We start from the raw sequence: 23,299 nt of genomic DNA, 5'->3' as shown, positions 1-23,299 counted from the left end.
GCCTCTAGTATCCTGCCGACTCCCGACTTGCCTGGTTGAGTTTTACTTGCTTTTTTAGACTTTGTAACTCTACCCTTAACACGTAATTTTATAATATTTATGTTTCTGCCTTTCCCACTGGACCTACTTTTTTAAGGCAGGTAATCAGTAGTATTTCTTTGTTTCCCAGGGGCTTAGTATAGTGACTGTTCAATGGAAGTAGGAATGGGTAAAACAATGCATGTGGTTTTGGTACTGTGGTGAAAGAAAATTGGCGAAGGAATTTTAACCAGAGAAGCTAGGAAAGACTTCTTGAAGAAGGTAGATGTAATTAGAATGCATTCTTTTTCCTGTATGATCTTCATTTCTGCTTTTCTGAGATAGCTGGTGTTAACATTAAGTACAGTAAAATCTTGGTTTGGGAACTTAATTCGTTCCAGAAGCATGCTTATAATCCACAGCACTTGTATTTCAAAGCGAATTTCTCTATAAGAAATAATGGAAACTCAGATTAGTTCCACTCCAGGATTTGTAATATAATACAAGATTAAAAAGAAAATACAAAATATAAAGAAAAATAAACTTAACCAGCCGTTACCTTTGGAGACCACCATGGCTGTCGTGGGGGGGGGGGCGGCTATAGTGGAGGACGCTTTCACTGCTACTAACAGATGCTGACTACAGCACTAAGAAACTTCTGTCGTGTGCTGTATTTAACATAACAGTCAATAAGGCCGCAGAGGCAAGGGTCTGTATCCGCAGGCAGCCTCACCTAGAGTGACGCAAAGCATCTCTAAGTGTACTCCTGTCTGGAAAAGCAAAAGACTGTCCACAGGTGCTTTGAAGTGACAAAATACACTAGTGCCAGTTGTGGGCACCTCCCAACATTCTGAAAAATCACTGATTTCTGCCAAACACTGAGGCCTGGGTCCAAGCACCCGGAACATGGGAGATGATCGCTCACAATCCCGCAGTGAGAGGGAGAGAGAACAACCATTGGCCCAGTTGTGAGCATGTGACGTTCAGCATCTCGTACTACTAGTATTGCAAGACCTCGCTCGTTTATCAAGTTAAAATGTATTAGAAATATTTGCTTCTCTTGCAGAACAAGTCACTTGCAATCCAAGATTTTGGTGTATATCCTTCCCTTGTTTAATAGATTTATACGAGGAAGTATTTTCCAGGGGTGGCAGGGGTGGTGTGTAACTCTTGACTCATCTACATTTCTTTGGATGTTTTGTGCATATCTTTGAGATCACACCGTGCCCTTTTTAAATTAAGCTATCTTATCCGGGTAACTCTTCCAAAATAAAATTGACACTCCAGGAAATCTCAAAAGGTTACATGCTCTGGAACACCCCTAGTTTGAGAAGCTGGGCTTGAGGAGATTCCTTATTCTGGCACCTCCCCCTCCCCCTCCAGTGAGAGCAGCTGCAGTAGTTAGTAACCTAATTACTTCTTGGGGCCATCCAGCTGGGGCTTTTAGGTATCTAAGATCTATCTGGAGTTGCTGTCTTCTAACAGGATTCTAATCCTGCCCTGTGTCCCTAGAAGCGGGCTGGTTGGGAGTTGGGGCCACATTTTTTGTATAAACTCTATTTCCTTAGGGATTGGATCCTATTTCCTTTTCTTTACCTTAAATTGCCTTGAGCAACCTAGTCATTCATTGATTCTAAAATATTTACTGATCCTCTGTGTGCCATGCAGTGTGCTGAATGCTGGGACTCCTGGTGGTCAGAAACCTGGTCGCAGTCTCATGGTGGATACAGCCTCATAAGTGCACTAATGGCTCTACCACAGTTACAGAGAAGGGGGCAGTGAAGAAAGGGAACAAGGTTCTCTGGGTATCTGATGAGAAACAAAACGTTCCCTAGTGGGTTAGAAAAGATTTCCTTTGAGGACATGACCCTTGAGCTGAGCTCTGAAAGACTGACTTAAGTAGGCAAAGAAAGGCAGAAGGTTCCAAACAGAACAGCCTGTGCAACTATCCTGCGGCAAGAGGATACGAGATACTTTAAGGAACTGACAAATGACCAGTGGGTCTGGAGCAGAGAGAACTGGGGAAGGGGCCGAGTGGGTAGGGGATGGTACAGAAAGAGCTAAGGAGATTAGCAGAGCCAAGATCATATCCTGTTAGGACTTGGTCTTTATCCCAAGAGTGAAGAGTCCGGTATCACAGTCAGATTTATGAATGAAAGAAAACTTGGGTCAAGTGGAGAACAGAACGGACGGGGTCAGAGTGGCATTCGGACTGGAGCTGGTCGACTGGAGTGTTATGGGGGGGGAGTTGGACAAGGGTGCACAGGTTTGGTTGGGAGATAAAATCTATCTGCTCGGTATGTATACCTTGAGCGGAAAGGCGATGTCGTAGAGTGCTTTAGTCCATTTGGGTTGTCCTAACAGAATATTGAAGATTGAGTAGCTTATAAACAAATATATTTCTCACAGTTCTGGATGCTGGGAAATCCGAGATCAAAAGTGCGCATGTCCAAAACGGTGTCCAACCCAGATCCATGCATTTGGAGGCCCTTCAGTTTTTGTATCTAGCACAGAGGTTGGCCAACTTTTTCCTTAAAGGGCCACGTAGTGTGTGTGTATATATATATATATATATATATATATATATATATATATATATATTGTGGATCACATGATCTCTATTGGAAACACTCTGATCTTGTCACTCAAAAGCAGCCATAGGCACTATATAAACAAAAGGGTGTGGCTCTGTTCCAGTAAAACTTTTTCGACACTAAAACTTGTTTCTTATAATTTTTATGTATCACAAAATACTATTATTCATTTGATTTTTTGTTTCTCAGTTATTTAAAAATGTAAAACCATTCTTAGCTCAGGGGCAAACAAAAAGAAAGGCCCTGATCTGCGGGTGATAACTTGCTGACCTCTTGACTAGCGCGTTTTTCCTTCACAGCCCTGTGAAAAGCCCAGAGATTGCTTGCTGCACTCTCAGAGAACCTCAAGAGACGGCTGCACAGAGGTCTGATGGCTACGCGGTGGTGTTCAGTTTGTCCCCTAATTTCCTGTCTTTCCTGTAAAGTTGAAGTTCTTTAAGAAGGCCCCGCAAACCCGATACAATTTTAAATGCCCTGTTTGCTCTCCTTTTGTGTTCCTCGATCATAGGTAACAGTGATTCACTGAGCTCAGACAATGAGGCCTTAGTTGGAGAGGTGCTTTTGTTTTGATTGCAAGCAGTTTTCCACTCTTGTTTTGAAAAAATAAAACTCTTGAATACCAGAAGCAGTTTTTAGCAGTAAAGCAGGTACTGCTTTTAAAGGCAGCTCTTTAAAAAAAAAAAAAAAAGGAAAACAAACATTACTGATCCTTATAAGACCACGTGCCCCTGACTGTAGACCTGCCCCAATTTCCCCCCGTCAGAAGTAGCAGTTTCTGCCTTGTCTTTTCTCTTCCTATTGCACTCTTTCCCAGTCTCTCACTTCCTTCGTTTTTCAGGCTATTTCAAGCTAGAAATGGATTCTTCTATAGTGTTTGTTTACCTATACTTGGGAGAGGAAGTTTTTAATTGAAAAGATACTATCCGTTATTATGGATTAGGATCTTTTGAACAAGTAGTTAAATAAGTAGGATTTTGAGTGGCTTTATTTTTGTAATTGTGTAATGAGTCGGGTACAAGAAGATTGACTCGCTGGCTGCTTAATAATGAATTGAGAGTGTTAAACATTCGAGGTGATATGGAAGTGTCGCTACTGCTGACAAATTCCATGTGTTGTTGGCATGTCACAGAATATATATGGTGCTTGGAAATAATAAAGTACATTTTTATAAAGATTTTAATTTACAAAATGCTTTCACATTTTCCAGTTGGAGTCCCCTTTCATTCCTGGAAGGAGAAATTTTACGCCCTGTCTCCCAGTGAGGAAGCAGAGGCTCTGAAGGCTTACTTGATTTCCCCAAAGTCGTTCAGTTTGTCAGTCATAATACCAGGAATTCTTTTTTGTTTTATTTTAGAGAGAGAATGAGAATGAGCAGGGGAGGGGCAGAGAGAGAGAGATTGCGAATCTCCGGCAGGCTCAGGTGGAATGGAGCTGATGCAGGGCTCAGTCTCATGACCTGAGCTGAAATCAAGAGTTGCATGCTCAACCGACCGAGCCACCCAGGCGCCCCTGGGAATTCTGACTCCAGAGCTCATTCTCTCCATAACTGCAGTTCCTCCATTTTATTGTATTTCTTGAAACTTGCTCACAGATTTACACTTTTTGGTGATCCGTCGATTTGAACTTTACTTTGGCCCCTCCATATTGACCTGTTACCTACTCACCCAGCAGGTGTCTGCCGGTGAGTAGGCCAATGGGGAGTGGGAGGGCCATTGGCCGGCCTCTAGAGGAGAGGACTTCTTAGGGGAAACAGAAGTGACTCAGTCCAGAAAAAGAACACATTTGCCTCTGTAGTGGAGGAAAAACTTCCTGTTACCCCATTAGGTTCTGTAGCTGGTCTAAGAATTAAATTGGCATTTAGACATTAATAGAAAAGCAGAAACACTTTATTTTGTGTATATGGGAGTCTTCAGAAGGAAAATGAAGCCCCAAAGAAGCTGTTAGGCCCAAAAGCGTAAGTGGCAATGTGACAAGATAAAAGGGCTTAGGAAATATGTGGGGAGACAAAGGGAAGTTGAGGGTTATCTGGGTTTGTTTGTACCAATTCGTTTTGTCTTTGACTCCCAGTCTAGTGATGACAGAGCTCTTCTGTTCTTGGTCCGGGGAGGGTATCTTTGGGGGGGTGGGGGGGAGGGTGCAGAGAGCCCTGCCAGCATCTGCTTCTCCGGCGCGTTCAACTTAGAGTCACTGATAGGACAGGGTGGCGCATCGGGGTGGCACGTTGTGATCCCCTTCACCAGACCCGAATAAGGTGAAGCTTTCTATGCAAAGGCCAGAGAGCAGCGCTAACTGCTGGCTGGGGAATACGCTTCAGGCAAACTGTCAGGAAGAAAAGGGCCCAGCGCTGTGAGTCACAAAAGAGCTCTCGCAGAAGCGGGGAGAAATTGGTGACTGAGCCAGTGTAGGATATGCTAAAGGCCAAGGCTCATCTGGGTCCAAAGCTGAATGCAGGGTTTTTTTAAAAAGTGTTTTATTTATTTTTGAGAGAGAGCAAGTGAGCATGAGTAGGGGAGGGGCACAGAGACAGGGAAGCAGGCTCCACGCTAACAGCAGAGAGCCCAATGTGTGTCTCGAACTCATGAACCATGAGATCATGACCTGAGCTGAAGTAGGACACTGAAGCAACTGAGCCACTCAGGTGCCCCTGAATACAGATTTTTGAAGTACATTGTGCCTTAGCCCCGCCCGCCAAAAGGACCTGACCCACACCTGGAAGAAGCAGGCTCTCAGAGGTATGGGCACCACTTGGAATTGGCGTCGGCCACATCTGCCTCGGGGTCAGGCCCCAAAGACCGGTTTAGTGAGGGGTGACACAAGGACACGGAAAGATCTCATATACTGAGTCTCCAGGCTAGTCTTCAGGTTGCTTTTAAAATGAGCATCATGAAGTTTACTTGTTAAATTTCTTTGCTTTTGTTTCTTTTGTTTTTTTCTACTTGTGTTCTAGTAAAAGATTGCTTTGGAAAAATACAAATGTCTCGGCTGTGCAAAGGAGAAATAGTAGAAGATCCAGACTGAATCTGTGCCCCTAACCATCATCCGTGGTGGGTGATTGTAGATGGACGCCTGTGAAGGGTTATTCTAGGCAGAAAGACCTCTCCTCTGTCCTGCGTTCTCTTTCTCAGTCTGCCGCCTTCCCTATCTAATTTCCTTTCCTTAATTGGAAAAAAAGTTGCGGAGTTCTTGTGAGCCATCCCACTGAATGTATAGTATTCGATGTTTGTGTGTTCTTGGTCCCTTTTCAAGGGTACCAGGTGTGAATTCATCTCCTACCTTCTATTGACAAACATACTGTTGCTGAAATATCTTTGCTTTCTGCATTGTGCCTTTTTTGTTGCTGTTTTCAAACACCTGGGATACGCTCCCCACCAGCTCTTGGGTTATCCAGACTCCCATTCACATACCTTCTAAGGTCTCCCTTAACATTGGAGCACTGCTTCCCGAGGGCCAGGTTGGCAGAAATCAGAGTGAGAATATCCTCAGAGAAAGCTGAAGGTAAGCAGAACTAACATAAGGTAGAATTCACACCTGGTACCCTTGAAAAGGACCAAGAACACACAAACATTGAATACTATACATTCAGTGGGATGGCTCACAAGAACTCCGCAACTACTTTTTTTCCAACTAAGGAAAGGAAATTAGATAGGGAAGGCAGCAGACTGAGAAAGGGAACACAGGAGAGAGGAGAGGTCTTTCTGCCTAGAATAAGGATCTGTTGGTAGGCAACTGCCCCTTACCATTGTGAACTTGGAGATGGTCCTAGTTCTGAAAGCTAAAGGGAGTGTATTTTAAATAAGGAAGGCATTATTATTGCCCTTGGCCGCCACAGTCTGACTTCACCCCTTGTTATTTCCCTGGCTCCCTTACACTCTGCAGCAGGATTGATCAAGTGCCATTCTTGATTTGGAGGGCGTATAATTCTTTGTTGTGGAAGCTGTCTTGATCATCCTAGGATATTTAGCACCATTTTGGCCGCAAACCTGGATCCAATAGCACTCCCTCAGTGACAACTAGAAATGAATACAGACATCGCTAAATGTCATGCGACAGGGATGCGAGAAGAGAGGGCTGCACGGTTGGTCTCCACTGAGGACCTCTGCTCTCCGGCACAATGACTTTGTTTCCTCCAGTCTCCTAGATACAGTATGTGGCTACACACATCCAGGTTGCAGAAGACCCTTTCCGTTCACCAGCTCGTAAGCTTTAGCTTTGTTCAAGATCTAGTGCTTCTGTGAAGCTTTTCTTGCCGGAACTGGTGTTGCCCCTTCTTTGTGGTCCCATGTGCATAATAATTACTTACAAACCTAACATGGTTAGAGCTCCTGCTGTGTGCCAGCCATTATACTAGGTCCTAGGAATATGCAGTAAAGAAGAACATTCTTGCCTTGTGTTGCTTAGTCTAGGCTACTATATCACAAACTATATATTAGTTCCCAGATAGACTGAATTCCCGGAGGGCGGGGACCAAGTGTTGGGTCTTACTCATTTCTGTATCCCCTAACTCCCTTACACAGAATTTGACAGCGTTGGTTTTCATAGTATTTGGTCAATAAAAGAAATAATTTATTCCACTCTGCATTTCTACTTACATTACCTCAATTCAGGCTCTCTTCATTGTAAAAATGAGCTCTCGCCTGTTTCCAAATGAGATGAGCGGATTCAGTCTGCCTCCTTCAAATCCCACCTTCTGCACAGATGCCAGAATGAGAAGTCCAAAAGACGCGTCTTCCTGCTCCGCCTAAAAACCATCTGTGCTTGTTGCACGTGGTATTTTAAAGACAGATGTCCGTGACATAGCTGAGTCTGGACTTTCTGGCTACTCCCTTCCCTATATTTGTCTCCCAGCAGCCTGTCTGTAGCTCTCTACAATCACTAGTTCACACCCGCAATGCATTGTTCCTTCTTCTTCTGTCTGCATTTCCCCTCTTCTGTTGAATAACTCTAACTTATCCTTTAAGATTCAGATCAGGGATCCTTTCTTCCTAGAAATTTCAAGGCTAACTACCAGACTAGGGTAGTTATTCCTCTTCTGTGTCCTGCAGCGCCCGTGTCTACTTAGAACACTTCCTAGCTGTCTGTAATGGGTCTGCCTTCCCAATTCTGCAGGGAGTTTCTTGAGGGCTGGAATTACATGTTATTCTTTGTATCCTAGGTGTCTAGCACAGTAATGGGCAAGCGGTTGGCACTTAGACTTTGAGTAAATGAAGTATTTAGTAACGGGGAATTTATTTAACATAGAAATTTAAAATAGAAGCTCTTAATGTGTTTTGTTTTTTTGTTTTTTACTTCCCACAGATATTGGTATCAACTTGACAGATCCTATGTTCAGAGGAATTTATAGGGGAGTTCAGAAGCATCAAGGTAAGTGTTTCTTTTGTTAAGATAAAATAGACTTTCTGCCTCAAGGAGATGATGAAAAGCATAATCCACTTTATGACTGAAATACTAAAGGATTCATTATGTAACTTGGATAAAACTATAAACAACTATATTGGTAAATCATGACCATGAGCATTTAAAAAGGCACGTATGATAACAAAGTGTTACCAAGGTCTTCTCTGAGGAAGTTTATGATTTGAATATAGAACTTTAACCATATGCATAAAAGCCAAACAATCACTAGTTGTTTAATTGGTCTTTTAAGCATCTGGACAGTAGGGCACATAATTAAAAATAACGTGCAGTTGAACATCAGTATCTAGTCTTTTGAGAACGTTTTCCACTGAGTGACAGAGGTACTGTGGGTGAGGGGCGGTGTGCCGCTGACCACCTTCCCTGTCCCCACCCCCCCTCCCGTCCCCCAGGTCTTGCTAAATCCCAGATGCCTGCGGCACCAGTGGGAATAGACAGTAGTTCTCCCAAAGACTGATGGGAATCTCAGCCAAAAGCAAAATGGCTTATATTTACCATATCAAGTTCATTTAAAAGGCATATTTTGTCAGCTGGGGTAAGCAGGAAATGATGGCGAAAACAAGTTTTTGAAAGAATTTCTCCAATAAACTTGTTTGTGAATATTGCCTCAGAAAATTACCATACTTGTTATTATGTAAATGTAAACGGGAAATTTTGGTTTTGTGGTCTGGGTGAAGGGCAAGTGCACGTTTCAGCAGTTAGGCCAAGATAATTTTACTTCGCTTCTAGGTTATAGTGAGTGAGAGCTTCTCTAAATACAGAGAACGTTAAATGCCACTTGGAAGAAGAGAGTTAAATGTTAGCTTTCTGCTTCATTTAGAAGTTTAGATAATGTTCTTGTTTTATGTTTATCAAACGTTAGGTGCTGCATCTTAGAGTATATAGTTATATTTTCTTGCCTTTGTATCACTTCATAGATTTCATGCTTTGTGACTCTGTGTACATATGTTTGTATGTGTGTTTATGAAATAAGTTTTGTTATCAGTATCCCTCTGGTTTACAATATTTAGCAAAACTGGTTGTCTTAGTGTAAGTTCACTAAGTTGATTTTTTTTTTTTTTTTGTCTAAAAGAAATTTTACAGCTACTCTAGAAGCAATTATAATTCTAACCAAATTTACCGTGATACTTAAATATGAAATTAATACATGGAGCTATAGAGTTGTTTTATATTGCTGTCCATTTACCTCAGGCCTCTTAAAGCTTAGCTTTCTGTTGATCTCCCCAGAAAGTTTATTGTTACTTAAGAAGAAATTTTGGGAAAAAGGTTAAAACTGTCAGGGAAAATAAAAACTCTCCTTCCTCAGTGGGAATGGGAATTATAATAATATGGTGTTAACTGAAATCTACAGAAATGTTTTATCATATTTTGGGAGCCATTACAGATATACTCTTTATTTTTACTAGGGCTTTTCAATCTTAGTGACTGTTTTACCTTTATTTAAAAAATACAATATCAAAATGTTTCAATTTTAAGACAACTAACTTAAGTTGTAGTGAGCAAATTCAACTTTCATTTGAACTTCCTGATTTTTGTCACTTTTCTCCCTTTTGGTCAACAGAATAAAAGACAATTAAATGGGTAACTAGTCACCTAGTTGGCCTTATATAGGTTTTTTTTTTTTTAATTAAGGTTATCACTGATGATTATCATAGAAGTACTCATCAAATGGTATTGGTTTGGTAAATGTGATTGTTTCTATGCATTTTTCTTTCAAGAAGGGATAATTAAGTGAAAAGAAGTTTTACTAGCTTTTCTTAATGTGGGGTTTTGCTTTTTATAGATGACTTACAAGATATAATAGAGAGAGCAGTCCAGATTGGTGTTAAAAAGGTAACATTTCATTTTTGTTATTAAAATTTTTTTTTAAAGATTAAATTTGGGTTAAGGTACTGTAGAATAGAAGAGAAAGAGCTAATGCCACACTTGGCACTTTGGGATATGTATTATCAACAAGTAATATTAGCAAGTTAATGAAGTAAAATATCAAAATTTTCTAGTCACAGCTATTTAATGATACAGACCTCATGCTTGGATAGTTCTTTCATGTGATCAGAAATGTAAATGGCAAAGTCTCTTGAAAATTTTTAAAACCTATCTGAGTTACCAGGTTTCTCAGGATGCAACTCTTAATAAAAATTTTGTAACATAATTTAGCATTTGTTAGAATTAAGTGATCATCAGAAAGACATGTATCCTGGGTCGCCGGGGTGGCTCAGTTGGTTGAGTCCAACTCTTGATCTCATGGTTCTGGAGTTAGAGCCCTGTGTCAGGCTCTGTGCTGATATCACGGAACCTGGGGATTCTTTCTTCTGCCTCTCTCTGCCTGTGTCTGTCTGTCTGTCTGTCCCTGTCTTCCCCCCCCCTCCTCCCCAAAACATATAAATAAACATGAAAAAATATGTATCCTGTCACCACCTTTAGCTTTTACACTTTAATTTTTACAGTACTAATTTATCAGGAAAATTCTACTTTTTAGAGTTCTAAGCAAATGAATATTAGCTCTGTGTCAAATTCTTTGAATAGATACTTCTTTTTAATTAGTATATATTTAAATATCAAGCTCTCCCTCCCCACTCACACCTCCCAACACACACACACACACACACACACACACACACACACACACACACACAATATCGGGTTAAGTCCCATAGTGTGGTGTCAGGACACTTGGTGACTGTGGCTTCTAAGTTGAATAACCTCCATTTTAAAAGGTGACACTGCTGACTGGTGAGTTTTCAGTCCCAACTCTGGTCCCATTCACAAATAATAAGAAAGGATAAAGGTTACAGCATTCCTTTCTTATGATGAGGTCATTCTGTGCTTGGCAGATCCCTTTATAGAGTGCTTTTCTGCAAACTCTGAATATCAGGTTCCTGAATTTCCGCATGTCAGCCATGAGTAGTTCAGTCTTCACATTTGCGCGCGCGCACGCACACACACACACACACACACACACACACACACACACACACGTAAGAATGACAGAAGTGGAGTTTACTTGGACATGGCTCCACCCTGAACTCTAACTTGGTGCCTTGCTGGTACGTTGTGATTACCGCGGCTGGCTTCCAGCCCAGCTCCCTTCTCCAGAGAGGCCGGTTTCCTCGTCTGTAATTCCTCGTTGACGGTGATGATAACGCCTCGTTGAGAGCCGTGAGGGTGAACCAAAGCGGGAACGCAGAGCACCTGGAATGGGACCCTTACTTTGTTAGGTTTGTGGCAGCAGCCACCGTCAGCCTAATGTCGTCATAGCGAACTGGGAGAGGAAGTTCTGTCCTCTGCTCTTGTCCTTTTTTTTTAAATTTATTTGGGAAAGTTATAGATAAAAGGTAGAGTTAATAAGCAACCACTTTACATAATTGAAATACTAAATGTGAGCACCCGGTCTTGTATTAAAGAAGTAGGTAATGTTAGTAAACAGTAAAATTTTCCCAAGATTTTTGTTACTATCTTATATTAACATAAGCAGTGGAGGATTTAATTATGTCTTTGCGTTCCCTGAGTAAGATTCTCAATGTTCTATTAGAAGTTTAAGTTGCTTTATAAAAACGTCTGTTTATCATTTGAATTTCCTCCCGTGTTTTGTGGTTTTCTCTAGGCGTGTGTCTAGAGTGCCTTCTTCGTTTTAGCTCAGGGAGGCACGTGAGAGGCTGAAAGAAGTACACATCGGTGCACTTAAGTCCCTGCTCTAGAAGGGTGTGCGCGTGTGAGCACTGCCTCCACGGTCACTGCCGTCACATCTCTGGTGACGTTTTCCAATTAATACACTGACACAGACACAGTCCTGCCTGCTGGGGGACCCCAGAGACCATCCCTTTACAAATGTGCTTTTCTGCTAAGAGCCGTACATTTCCTGACAAAGAATTCAATACACATTAACCCAGTGATTGTCAAACTTTTGGTCTCAGAACCCATTCACATTCTTAAGTATTACTGAAGACTCCAAAGAACTTTTGTTTATGTGGGTTTTATCTGTTAATATATACTGTGTCATATATTAAAACTGAGGAAACTTCAAATATCCATTAACAACCAATATATATATAAAGCAGCATTACATAAGGAACATACTTTTAGGAAAAACAAATATTTTCCAAACCCCAAAAAATGTAGTGATGTGAATGGAATGATCTCCCCCCCCCCTTTTTTTTTTTTTTAAACATCTCCTCTCTTTCATGTCTGGCTCTTAATGGCGGACTGCTGAACTTGGATACGGGGTTTTGTAGGCAGTCTGTTGTGACATTACACATCCCGTGGTCTCTAGAATAGTCCCTGCACACTTGTGACTGAGAGTGAAAAGAGGCAAATAGCATCTTTGGTATTATTTTGAAAATAGTTTTGGCCTCCTATATCCCTTGGGTGTTCCAGGACCTCCCTTGGAGAACTGTTGGAATTAATAAACACTATTGAATCTCTAACTTAAATGAACAAAGTTCTAAATTCAAAAGTACTTAGTTATTCAGGCTTTCATAATGTGATCTCTGTCCCGTCATTCCATGGAAAACAGACATGGAATACACTTTAATAGGAAGGAGTGACGCAGTCTGTGTTGGGCGTATGCTTGTATGTGTGGAGAGGGGTGGTCAGGGACCACTCTACAGAGGAGGTGACTTTCAGCCAAATTTAAAGGCAGGTAAGTGTGTGACCATCTACGCGAGAAAAGCGTCCTGGGAAGACAGCAGGGAGGCGTGCCTGGGAAACTTGTTGACCGGCTGCTAAAGCGGGCATATTTTCTTTCTCTTCCAGTTCATGATCACAGGTGGAAATCTGCAGGACAGTAAAGAGGCGCTGCATTTGGCACAAACACATGGTATCCTCCTCTTTCTTTTACCCGTACCCCCCCCCCCCATATGAATTAAGTTACTTGAAATCTTTGAGAACTGCCTCAGGTACAATACTGTGGGTGGTGACTCGGGACAGCCAGGCAGCAGGCTGATCGCAGTGGGGGGTGGGGAGGATGAAGGGTTCTGACTCTGGTGTATCAGACGTTGGCTTCAACCCTGTCTCCTCATACTTAGGGATTATTGTAAGATTTTAGCTAATGAGAATTAGGTTCACCAGGTGTATAGTTTAGTCTCAAATATTCCTGATACAGGATTTTTGTGTGTATGCTGTTATGTGTTCAAGACGGGAGTTGCTTTTTATTTTGCTTTTTTTAAACTTAAACTGTGAAGGATCATTTATTAAATGTGTATCATGCAGACCACTGTGTACGGGCCCCAGGAATGCAAGTAATAATATATAATCCCTCTGATGCTCACTTTATGTTCTTATATTTTGCATTTATTTAAAATCTATAAATTGGAATTGGCCCGAAGGGAATCCTAGTTACACAAAGCCTCTCCTTTATCGGGCATTCATTTTACATACTTTTTTTGGTTTTGTTTTTTTGTCATGCTTCATGTGCTAGACTTTTAAGAATTAGGCATTCCATATTATTTTTCAAAATACTGATTTACTTATTAAAAGCTATTTTGGGGGGTACCTAGGTGGCTCAGTAGGTTAAACGCTGGCTCTTGGTTTCAGCTCTGGTCATGATTGCACAGTTTGTGGGTTTGAGCCCCATGTTGTGGTCCATGCTGATGGTGTGGAGTCTGCTTAGGAATCTCTCTCTCCCTCTTTCTGCCCCTCCCCTGCTTTCTTGCTTGTGCTCTCATGTGCGCGCTCTTTCCCCTCTCCCTCCCGCCTCTCTCTCCCCCCTTCCTTCTCCTCCCTTCCCCTTTCAAACTAAACAAAAAAATATTTTTTAAAAACCTTTGTGTGGCAATTTTTCTAGAATGCATACTTCTCTTCAGGATCCAATGACACTTTTCCTTAATGATTAAGATAAAAATAATCATCTTCCCAGATGCCTTTGAGGTTCATTAAGAATATTGTCTTCCATACTTCCATCCCCCAGAGAGATCTGGCTTTAGAAGTTCTTGAATCTCCGTTGTCCGCCCTCTGCACTCCCCTGTCCTCACGGCTTTAACGCCTTTGCCTCCTCTCTATGTAAACACGCGCAGGGGAGGCAGAGGAAGGCTCCCCAGCTCTCACGGGGGTTCAACTGAAAACCACTCAGAAGCCTTTTTTGACTTCATATTGGTGTTTAGTGCACTTACAGTTCTCAAGACATAGTCTCCAAATAAGTGAACTTGATCAGAAAAACAAATCTCCCTTCCACCTCTTTAAGTCACCCTTGTTAAGGGCATTTAAATTTTAATGGTCATATTAACTGAAACAAGATGGTCACATGAAGAGTGAGTATAGACCTATAGTTAGGCTATGACGTTTCATTCTGTACGAAATTGTTTCAGTTTCCATCCTAAAGGCTGAGTAAATACCAGGCTTTGGAAAGAGGTGAATTAATTCTTTTTACCAATCTGTTACAGCAATTTTCACATTCATGTCCTGCTTTGTTAAGGTATTCCAGGGGCGCCCGGGTGGCTCAGTCGGTTAAGCATCCAACTTCAACTCAGGTCATGATCTCACAGTTTGAGTTTGAGCCCCTCATCGGGCTCTGTGCTGACAGCTCAGAGCTTGGAGCCTACTTCGGATTCAGTGTCTCCCTCTCTCTCTCTCTCTCTCTGCTCCTCCCCTGCTTGTGCCCTCTCTCCTTCACAAAAATAAACATTAACAAAAATTAAAATAAAATTTAAGAAAAAGATATTCCAAAACTTCTTATATGATTAACCTCATGCAATTCTGGTAGTTTGAATAATTTATGGCTATTCTTAAAAATTAACCAGTTGAAATTATTTGATCTATCATTTTTATATGTTAAATATAATATGAAAAATATTTCGGAAATAATTCTAAGACATTATTTTGTGCTAGATATGTTTTTCAGTACAGTTGGATGTCATCCTACAAGATGCGATGAATTTGAAAAGAATGACCCTGATCTTTACTTAAAGGAGTTGTTAAATCTCGCTGAAAACAATAAGGGGAAAGTTGTAGCAATAGGAGAGTGTGGACTGGGTAAGTGCCAACCTAGCCCTGTTAGAGTGACTTCGAAAATGATTTGATCTGTACAAGTTATGAGTATTGTTTCTTCTTTATCTCTTAAAGATTTTGACCGACTGCAGTTCTGTCCCAGAGATACTCAGCTCAAGTAAGGAAATTTATTGACTTCAGAAATTATTGTCAAATCTTAGTGATTTTTTTTTTTTCAGTAACTTTTTCTCAGTCCAGAATGTAGTTGGGGTAAGCATCAGGAAGTTTTGTTAATCCCTTTGTATATCTAAAGTGAAACAAATTCCATGCCTACTTGCATGGAATTCTAAAGATATAGAAGCATATAGTCCTTATTGGCTAACCTTCTAATTTAATTCTAATGGTAGAAATAAGGGGTGAGTTTTACATGGTAGACTTTTGTTGTTCTGTTTCATGAATGTATTCATGCATGAATCATTCCAGTGAGATGATTTAAATTCCCTTGTGGGGGCCATGATTTAAGAGCAAGGGATATTAAAAAGAAATTATAGGATCAATCACCAAAGCTAGAAAAATATATTTTACTCTTGCTCAGCATTGAGTATCATCAACTTAGAATAGGAGAATCCTTTCATAGGAGCCACATGGAAAATGGTGGCTTCTGAGAAGACACCAGAGCTCACACACCACGTAGACTTCCTACACATCTCTTGGAGTTGGAGCTCCTGTAACTGGTGGATGGTGTTATTGGACAGAAAGAACAATTAGGTCATAGACTTAATTTAAGACTTGAGCATTTTGTTGCATTTCAGAAACCATGTATTAATGATCGAGATGATTAAACACTAGAGTAAATGCTTTCAGAATTAAAACAGTATGTGCAGCAGGACATGGTGAATGCCTGAACATAGTGCCAAGGGCCCAGGTACTAATCTGTACGAGAGAGTTTGAACCCTAGTCAATCAGTAAGTGATTACCAAGTGCCTCCTCAGTATGACACCAGGAGAAATAGGCCTGGTTTTTCTGCCTTTATAGATAAGGAAAGACATAAATAATGAGGTTGGAAAATGCTACCAAAAAGGTGTGAGAGAGTAGTGGGGAGGACTTTCCAGGGGAGTCAGGGAAGGCTTTGCCAATAAGGTCAGGAGATCTGTGAGTGAGGCCTCTTCCAGAGTAAAGCTAAGGACAGACTAAAGTCTGGTATAAATTTTGAAGATGGGCAATTCAATTTGAGATTTTTTTTAATTTAATTTTATTTTATTTTTATTTTAATGTTTATTTTTGAGAGACAGAGCATGAGCATGAGCAGGGGAGGGGCAGAGAAAGACACAGAATCTGAAGCAGGCTCCAGGCTCTGAGCCACCAGTACAGAGCCCGATGAGGGGCTCGAACCCACCAACTATGAGATCATGACCTGAGCCGAAGTCGGAAGCTCAACCAACTGAGCCACCCAAATGCCCCTTTTAAATTTTGAAACATCAAATGATTTAGTAAAAAACCACACCAGCAGTAATCTAATGTGAGCTGTTGCTACAGAAACAAATGCCCATCTTCCACCTGTACCACCCACCCCCCACCCCCACCATGTGCTGGCCTCCTGCAGCCCCGGCTCTGGACGGGGTGGCCAGGCTAGTTTCGGTGCTCCCCGCGGCGCCCTGTGCTGAGAGCCGCCACCCCTTCCCACCCCGGACAGGCTAGCCTCTGGGCTCTTTGCGCCAAGTCGTATTCATGCTGCAGTTCCCGTAGTACCTTGCGCCCTGCTCTCGGCACATGGCAGGTACTCCAGAAACGTTCGCGGAGTTTCTAATAAGGAGGAAATGGTCGCTTTGATTTTTGTAGAGTATCATGGATATAAAGGTTATAATTCAGCTTTTACTGTTGTATCTTGGAAGAATTTAGATTTTGAGCTGTTATTTAGATAGCATCCTGAAGAATTAACCAGTATATGATTTGTTTTTATTTTTTTTTATGTAAAAATGAAGTCAGGAAAAAGATCTCTGAGAAGAGAAAAATGGAAAATGGTGTGATAGATGAGTAGGCCAGACAACACTAATGTGCAGTAGACAACTGTGTCTAAAAAATAATGTCTGAGGAATAACGGTAGGTATAGGTAGTATATAATGGTGTTTAAAAGTAGTTAATCTTTGGAATCGGTAGCTTTGGGTTGCAATCACAACTGCCATTTGGTGGCTGTAGGTCTCTGTGAATCTCCATTTCTTCATTGTTAAAATGGGGACAATACCGCCTACTTTTCTTAACATTTGGTATGTGAAGCCCACAGTGACATGCCTTGCACACACAGGTGTTCAGTAAATTGTGGCAATTGCCTTATTCTTAGAAATATTTGAAAATACTGGCTGTCCTTTTCCTTTGGGATTTTTGGAAAGTATTTTTTACAGAGGACAAACAGAAAACCATGAGAAGGCTGATTCCGTCATGGAAGGGTTACCTTTAAGCATTCCCTGCTTTTTCAGTTTCTCTGCCCTGGGCCACGTTCTCTTCTTGTTACAAGTTTACAGCTTGGTTCACTTGAGTGGGAAGAATTGGCTTTGGGATTTTTCTTGGGGCCTTAAAATGTTAACACTGTGCAAAAGAGAAATCCGACATAGACAGGATTTCAAGATAATTGTTTGGGGATTCAGGGAACCTCAGAGAGGAGAGATTGAGGCTGTCCAGAGGAGGGCTCGCCGCCGTGGGCCAAGGTGACTGCGGTGACACTTAAGGCGTTCTGGAGTTGCCGCGGTCCGGATTCCTGACAGCCGCGACTCTGACGCTGACCTGCGCAAGCCCTGCCCTTGACTGCTGACCCTAAAATGCAAGAAGCGGTATTACAATTAGAAGCAATTACAGCTTCACGAAAATGAGCAAATCTAACCCAATAGCGGTTTTCATATGTGAGCTAAGAAAAAAATAATAAAAGCAGAGATGTCTCTTGACAGGTGCCAGTTCCTGCCCTTTAACTTCTGTTTCTAGTTACCATGACGGTTGTTTTATTCTTAAAGGACAGTGGTTTCTGAATGTCCAGCACCAGTTATTCTCAGTTTCTGTCATTAGGAAAAACTAATTGGCCTCCTTAAGACCCCTACCTCGTTTGAGCGCCTGGACCTTTGTTTTCCCAGATTATGCAGAATTCTGTAGGCGCGCTGCTTGAGCATCGGTTATTTTCATAGTGTGTACTTTTACCTGCCCTGTGATCGGCAGGCAGGCTTATTCCCAAGGTGATCATTAGATTCTGGAACTCTGTGGCTTGGTTGGGTGGTTTTGTGCAAGGAGATCCAGGTGGAGTGGTGTGTGGTGTGCAGCCAGAAGCCAGGTACGCGCTACAGTTTATGCAATGACTGGAGCACACTTACTTGGTGACATTTGTACTACTTTGGAGGTTATGGAAACAGTGGCTTTTCTTTCAGGATTTCATTGCTCTTTCCTACACTGTGAAATTTCAGCACTTTTAAGTTATTTTTTGCTTATTCTAGCCCAGCAGAATCTGAAAAGGTGATTTAAAAGCCTAAATATAGTGGGGGCACCTGGTGGCTTAGTTGGTTAAGCATCCAACTCTTGATTTCTGCTCCGGTCATGATCTCATGGTTTGAGAGTTCGAGCCCCACAACAGGCTCTGTGCTGACCGTGCCAAGCCTGCTTGGGATTCTCTTTCTCTCTGCCCCTCCCCTGCTCGCTCTTTTTCTCTCCCTCAAAATAAATATTTAAAATAGAGGCGCCTGGGGGGCTCAGTTGTTTAATCGCCCAGCTTCAGCTCAGGTCATGATCTCACAGTTCATGGGTTTGAGCCCCTCGTTGGGCTCTGTGCTGACAGGTCAGAGCCTGGAGCCTGCTTCCAGTTCTGTGTCTCCCTCTCTCTGCCCCTCCCCTGCTCAGGCTCTGTCTCAAAAAAGGAATAAATGTTTTAAATAAACAATAATAAAATAAAAACCATTGGGCACATGGATGGCTTAGTCAGTTAACATCTGACTTCAGATCAGGTCATGATCTTGAGGTTTGTGAGTTCAAGCCCCGTGTCAGGCTCTGTGCTGACAGCTCGGAGCCTGGAGCCTGCTCTGGATTCTGTGTCTCTCTCTCTCTGCCCCTGCCCTACTCATCCTCTGTTTCTCTCTGTCTCAATAATAAATAAACATTAAAAAATTTTTAAATAAGAACTGAAACATTGGGTAATAAAGACAAAGACCACCAACTTTATGAAAACCATTTAAGTACATTGCTATTTCTAATTTTAAAATTTGATGCCTGGGTGGCTCAGTCAGCTAAGCATCCAACTCTTAGATTCAGCTCAGGTCATGATCTCATGGTTCATGAGTTCAAGCCCTGTGTGCTGATAGTGTGGACCCTACTTGGGATTCTCTCTCTCTGTCTCTCCCACCCCCATCCCCCAAGATAAAGCAATAAACTTCAAAAAAAAATGAAAAAAAAGTTTTAGCATTTTCAACAGTACAAGGGAGTACTTCAGGAAAATTGTTGTTCTGCACTTCAAGGAGAGAAGATAGCAGAAAATATAGCAAAAGAGATTTAAGTGAAACACAGGGAAATTGCCTAAAATCAGAGTGCCTAGAAGAGGTAAACTCCTATAGGAAAAAAAACACTTATGATCTGTAACTCCTGGTTTTATTTTCACTGCATGACCGTTAATGAGAACTAGTGAGCGCTGTGCTGAGGAAACACAGAACACCCCACCCCGTTAAGTCTGGCTGTTATGCTCTGGGACCAGGAAAAGGCTTCTTTGAATTCCACTTCGGTCATTTTGGCTGGGACCTGGACCTAGAGACTGAAGTTCTGGTTCCAGGTTTATCACAATGTACGCTGTGATCTTGGATGAGGTCCTAAATCCTCTGACACCAGCTCTTGTCCTATTCTAAGGTTATTTTGTGGATCAAATGAGATAATGGTATGTGGCACTTGGGAAACCTTTTTCTAAAAGTACTCCTCAAACATTCAGGGCTGCCATTTTATCATGTAATTTTCAGATCTTTGAAAAATAGTGTTTTAGTTTTTTTGTATATATTTTTTAATAAATCCTGTGTTTAGTAATAATTTCTTGTGTAACAGCACATGGAAAACATGGAGTGTAAAGCTTTGCCTGGCTTCTTGCTGGAGCAAATGGACTCCCACTGAAGGTGCTCAGCCAGCTCTCCAGGCAAGAGGCTGGTGGTACATTCGCCACCAACACCTGCTGCAGGGAAGGGGCCCACAGGTGATGGGAGGGGGTCTGCTTCATGTGCTGGGGTTCGTGGGAAAGCTAGATAAAGGAAATTTGAGGGAACAGCTTCCATCACTGTAAACTTAAGCGTTAGAGCTCTTTATTTCTAGTGATCATTAGTTAAAGTGCTGTCTAATTTACCTAGAAGTTATGGAAAGCTAACAAACATTAAACTTTTTTTTTAAATTATCTTAGAGAAGGCAGGTGAGTGGGAGGGGGCGGGGGCTGAGGGGGCGGGATAGAGGATCCAAAGAGGGCTCTGTGCTGACAGCAGAGAGCCCAGTGCAGGGCTCGAACTCACAAACTGTGAGATCATGACCTGGGCCGAAGCCAGACCCTTAGGCAGCTGAGCCACCCAGGTGCCCCACTAACAAACATGTTTTAAAATATGTTTGTAATCCCAGAAAATGAAGTGTCCTTTTCAGGAAGATGTGATAATTATCAAAGCCTTTGGCTAAGCCAGCTGTATTTTAAATGTCAGAGTTCACTACTACTATCCTGTAATCTCCTAGATAAACAAAGTCCTTTAATATCTATATATATACACACACACACATATTTAACATAATTATTTTTCTCGTGCTTAAATACAATTAACAAGGAACATTTTTTGACATTATGCAGATATTTTGAAAAACAGTTTGAACTGGCAGAACAGACAAAATTACCAATGTTTCTTCACTGTCGGAACTCACATGCTGAATTTTTGGGTGAGTTAAAGCTAAACCCTCCTTTAGAATTTAAGAGTTTTGCAGAAATTAGCAAGGTATTTGCCAAAAGTTGTTTGTTTTTAATTTACAGACATAATGAAAAGAAACCGAGATCGGTGTGTAGGTGGAGTGGTGAGTAGACGAGCTGTTTCTAATCAAGGGCGCGCCGAGTCGGTTCGCCCTGCTGCTGCTGAAGTGATTCTGGTAACAGTGGTGAGGTTAGGACCGCCCTTCCCGCTCTCATTGAGGTGTATGAATTTACTACTAAATCGATGGGCCAGATGTGACACAGACCTAAATTCACTGATTTGATTGCATTCATTTTGTTCAGAGTACAAGAATGATAAAGAATTCTGTTCACAAGAAAAGCCCATGAGTTTACTCCTACATTTTAGTAGTGTAGGTGGTACTCTTTTTCTCTATTTCATCAGCCATTCTTCAGTGTTCTTTCATTTAAATCCTGAGCAAAACATAAGCTAGTCTTAATATCTTCAAATATTTTAATATTCACCTCAGGTTTGCCTTCTTAATTTCTTGTAACTGTATGCACTCAGCACTCTGATCACAGCCGCCTCCTTTCCAGAATCTGCTTCTACTATTCCGTGTGGTCACGTCAACCACCAGTCTTGACACAGTCCCCATAAACACTGTCTGCCCACCACGTAGCTCAGGTGTCCACCGCAGTGGTCTTTAAATCTCTTTTGCATCGTGGGCTCTTTAGAAAATCTGCCTCAAGAAAATGCTCAGTTGTGGTTTTCGGGGAGCCTCGCTGGCCTCCAGGTGTCTCATCAGTCACACTGGCCCCACTGAAGGAAGAGGCGGTGGCACTGAGCACTCAGCGCGCACCCGCACGCACACAGCCTGGACAGCTCCCTCTGAGTTCTCCCCAGGCCTCCGCCTCCGCGCCGCCCTGTCGCCTGCCGCTGGCCACCCGGTCTCCGGCATTACTGTGGTGGTGCTATTACTGTGCACATTTTCATCTGTAGTTTACTGACTAATTTATCCTTCAGGAACTGTACTTGGGAACTGAGAGAGGCTTAGAGGCTTTCATTAATGCCGTTGGGATTAATGGCTCTACCTCTTAGCTCAGGTGCTTTATTTCTAAATAAGAAGTTACTTAGCAAATCCAACGTAAATGTTCGACTTTTATCAAAAAAAGAGATTGCCAAGGGGCGCCTGGCTGGCTCGGTCAGTAGAACGTGCCAACTCTTTCTTGATCTTGGGGTTATAAATTTGAGCCCCACATTGAGCATAGACATTACTTAAGGGATTGCCAAATAAAAAATAATTTTCTGAAATGGTTTATGAAGAGTTATATTTAAAATTACTTTGATATTAATGGAGGATATATTTTCTAGTCAGCTGGAAATGCGGAAGGGAGAATAAATCCTTTTGGCAGCTGTGTAATGCAGTTTTATTTTTCAGAAACATGTTAGCCATAGTGGATCCCGACTGTAGTAACAGATGAATGACATTACTTGTTAGGTGTATTTAAAGAAGTGTTACTTACCGTTTAGATTACATAAATCTATCCAAAGTGTGAAACACCATGCTTTCATCCTTACATCTTTGAAGGAGAACACCACCATCTTCTTCCTTTCTGCCTCCTGAGATGATTATTACTAACAGTTCAGTTTTGTGGTGACGTTCTCACAGCTCTTTCTAGACCTGCTTAAAACTTTTAATAAAAGTCATTTCTAGAAAAAGTAGCCTCTAACATAAAACTCAACACTTTAGAGATGTTATAAAACCATGTAAAATCTTAACTTTTCTTCATGTCTCTTGGAATGCGGCTCCTAGTCCAGTCCCCTTCCTGGAGCTCCTGCAGAGCCACCAGCACAGCCACAGAGAAATTCTAGGCAGCCGTGTCCCTCGTGCCTCACATCTTTGGAGGTGGTGACCCATTGTAATTATTAGATTTGAACTGAAAATAATTGTAGGGGCCCCCACATTTGAAACCCTCTGGTCCAAAAACCCCTGATGCATCTATGCTTTTCCTTAGAAAGTCTTATTAATGGAAGTCAGGATTTGTAAAGAAAGAGGGGTTATTAAATAAAATGACACCTGTATGTTCTTAGGTCCACTCATTTGATGGTACCAAGGAAGCAGCAGCTGCCTTGATGGACTTGGATCTCTATATAGGATTTAATGGTTGGTAGGTCCTTAAGTTTGTTTATATTAAGTAGATTCCTTGTTTTATAGTGGATTGCTGATAAAGATATAAATATATTTTTATTTTAATGTATTTATCACATTGATCTTGGCCTGCAAATTTCAGTAATTATGTAAGAAATTAAACTACATTACTCCTGCGAGTTAAAGCTTGAAGAGGGCGCCTGGCTGCTCAGTTGGTGGAGAACGCGACTGTTGATCTTGGGGTGGTGAGTTCAAGCCCCGTGTTGAGCACAGAGTCTACTTAATTAAAACGGAACGGTGAA

At 41.7% G+C, this 23,299-nt stretch overlaps 1 protein-coding gene across 6 annotated transcripts in view; it reads left to right on the top strand.

Annotated features, from left to right (window-relative positions):
• TATDN1 (TatD DNase domain containing 1) overlaps window positions 1-23,299 on the top strand; it is a 40,848-nt gene that overhangs the window by 2,150 nt on the left and 15,399 nt on the right. The window contains exons 2-10 of one of the 6 annotated variants that reach the window (XM_029924019.1): window positions 2,912-2,977; window positions 7,908-7,973; window positions 9,808-9,857; window positions 12,777-12,840; window positions 14,847-14,990; window positions 15,081-15,123; window positions 20,776-20,861; window positions 20,953-20,993; window positions 22,940-23,016. In XM_029924019.1, the coding sequence (XP_029779879.1) occupies window positions 7,934-7,973; window positions 9,808-9,857; window positions 12,777-12,840; window positions 14,847-14,990; window positions 15,081-15,123; window positions 20,776-20,861; window positions 20,953-20,993; window positions 22,940-23,016 (545 nt within the window). In that variant the 5' untranslated portion in view covers window positions 2,912-2,977; window positions 7,908-7,933. Of the gene's footprint in view, window positions 1-2,911; window positions 2,978-7,907; window positions 7,974-9,807; window positions 9,858-12,776; window positions 12,841-14,846; window positions 14,991-15,080; window positions 15,124-20,000; window positions 20,146-20,775; window positions 20,862-20,952; window positions 20,994-22,939; window positions 23,017-23,299 lie in introns of those variants that run through there. The other 5 variants (XM_029924018.1, XM_029924022.1, XM_029924021.1 and 2 more) reach the window with 5 other exon arrangements.

This window comes from Suricata suricatta, chromosome 15 (assembly GCF_006229205.1).
Source record: "Suricata suricatta isolate VVHF042 chromosome 15, meerkat_22Aug2017_6uvM2_HiC, whole genome shotgun sequence".
NCBI lineage: Eukaryota > Metazoa > Chordata > Mammalia > Carnivora > Herpestidae > Suricata > Suricata suricatta.
This window is presented reverse-complemented; position numbering and strand designations above follow the sequence as displayed.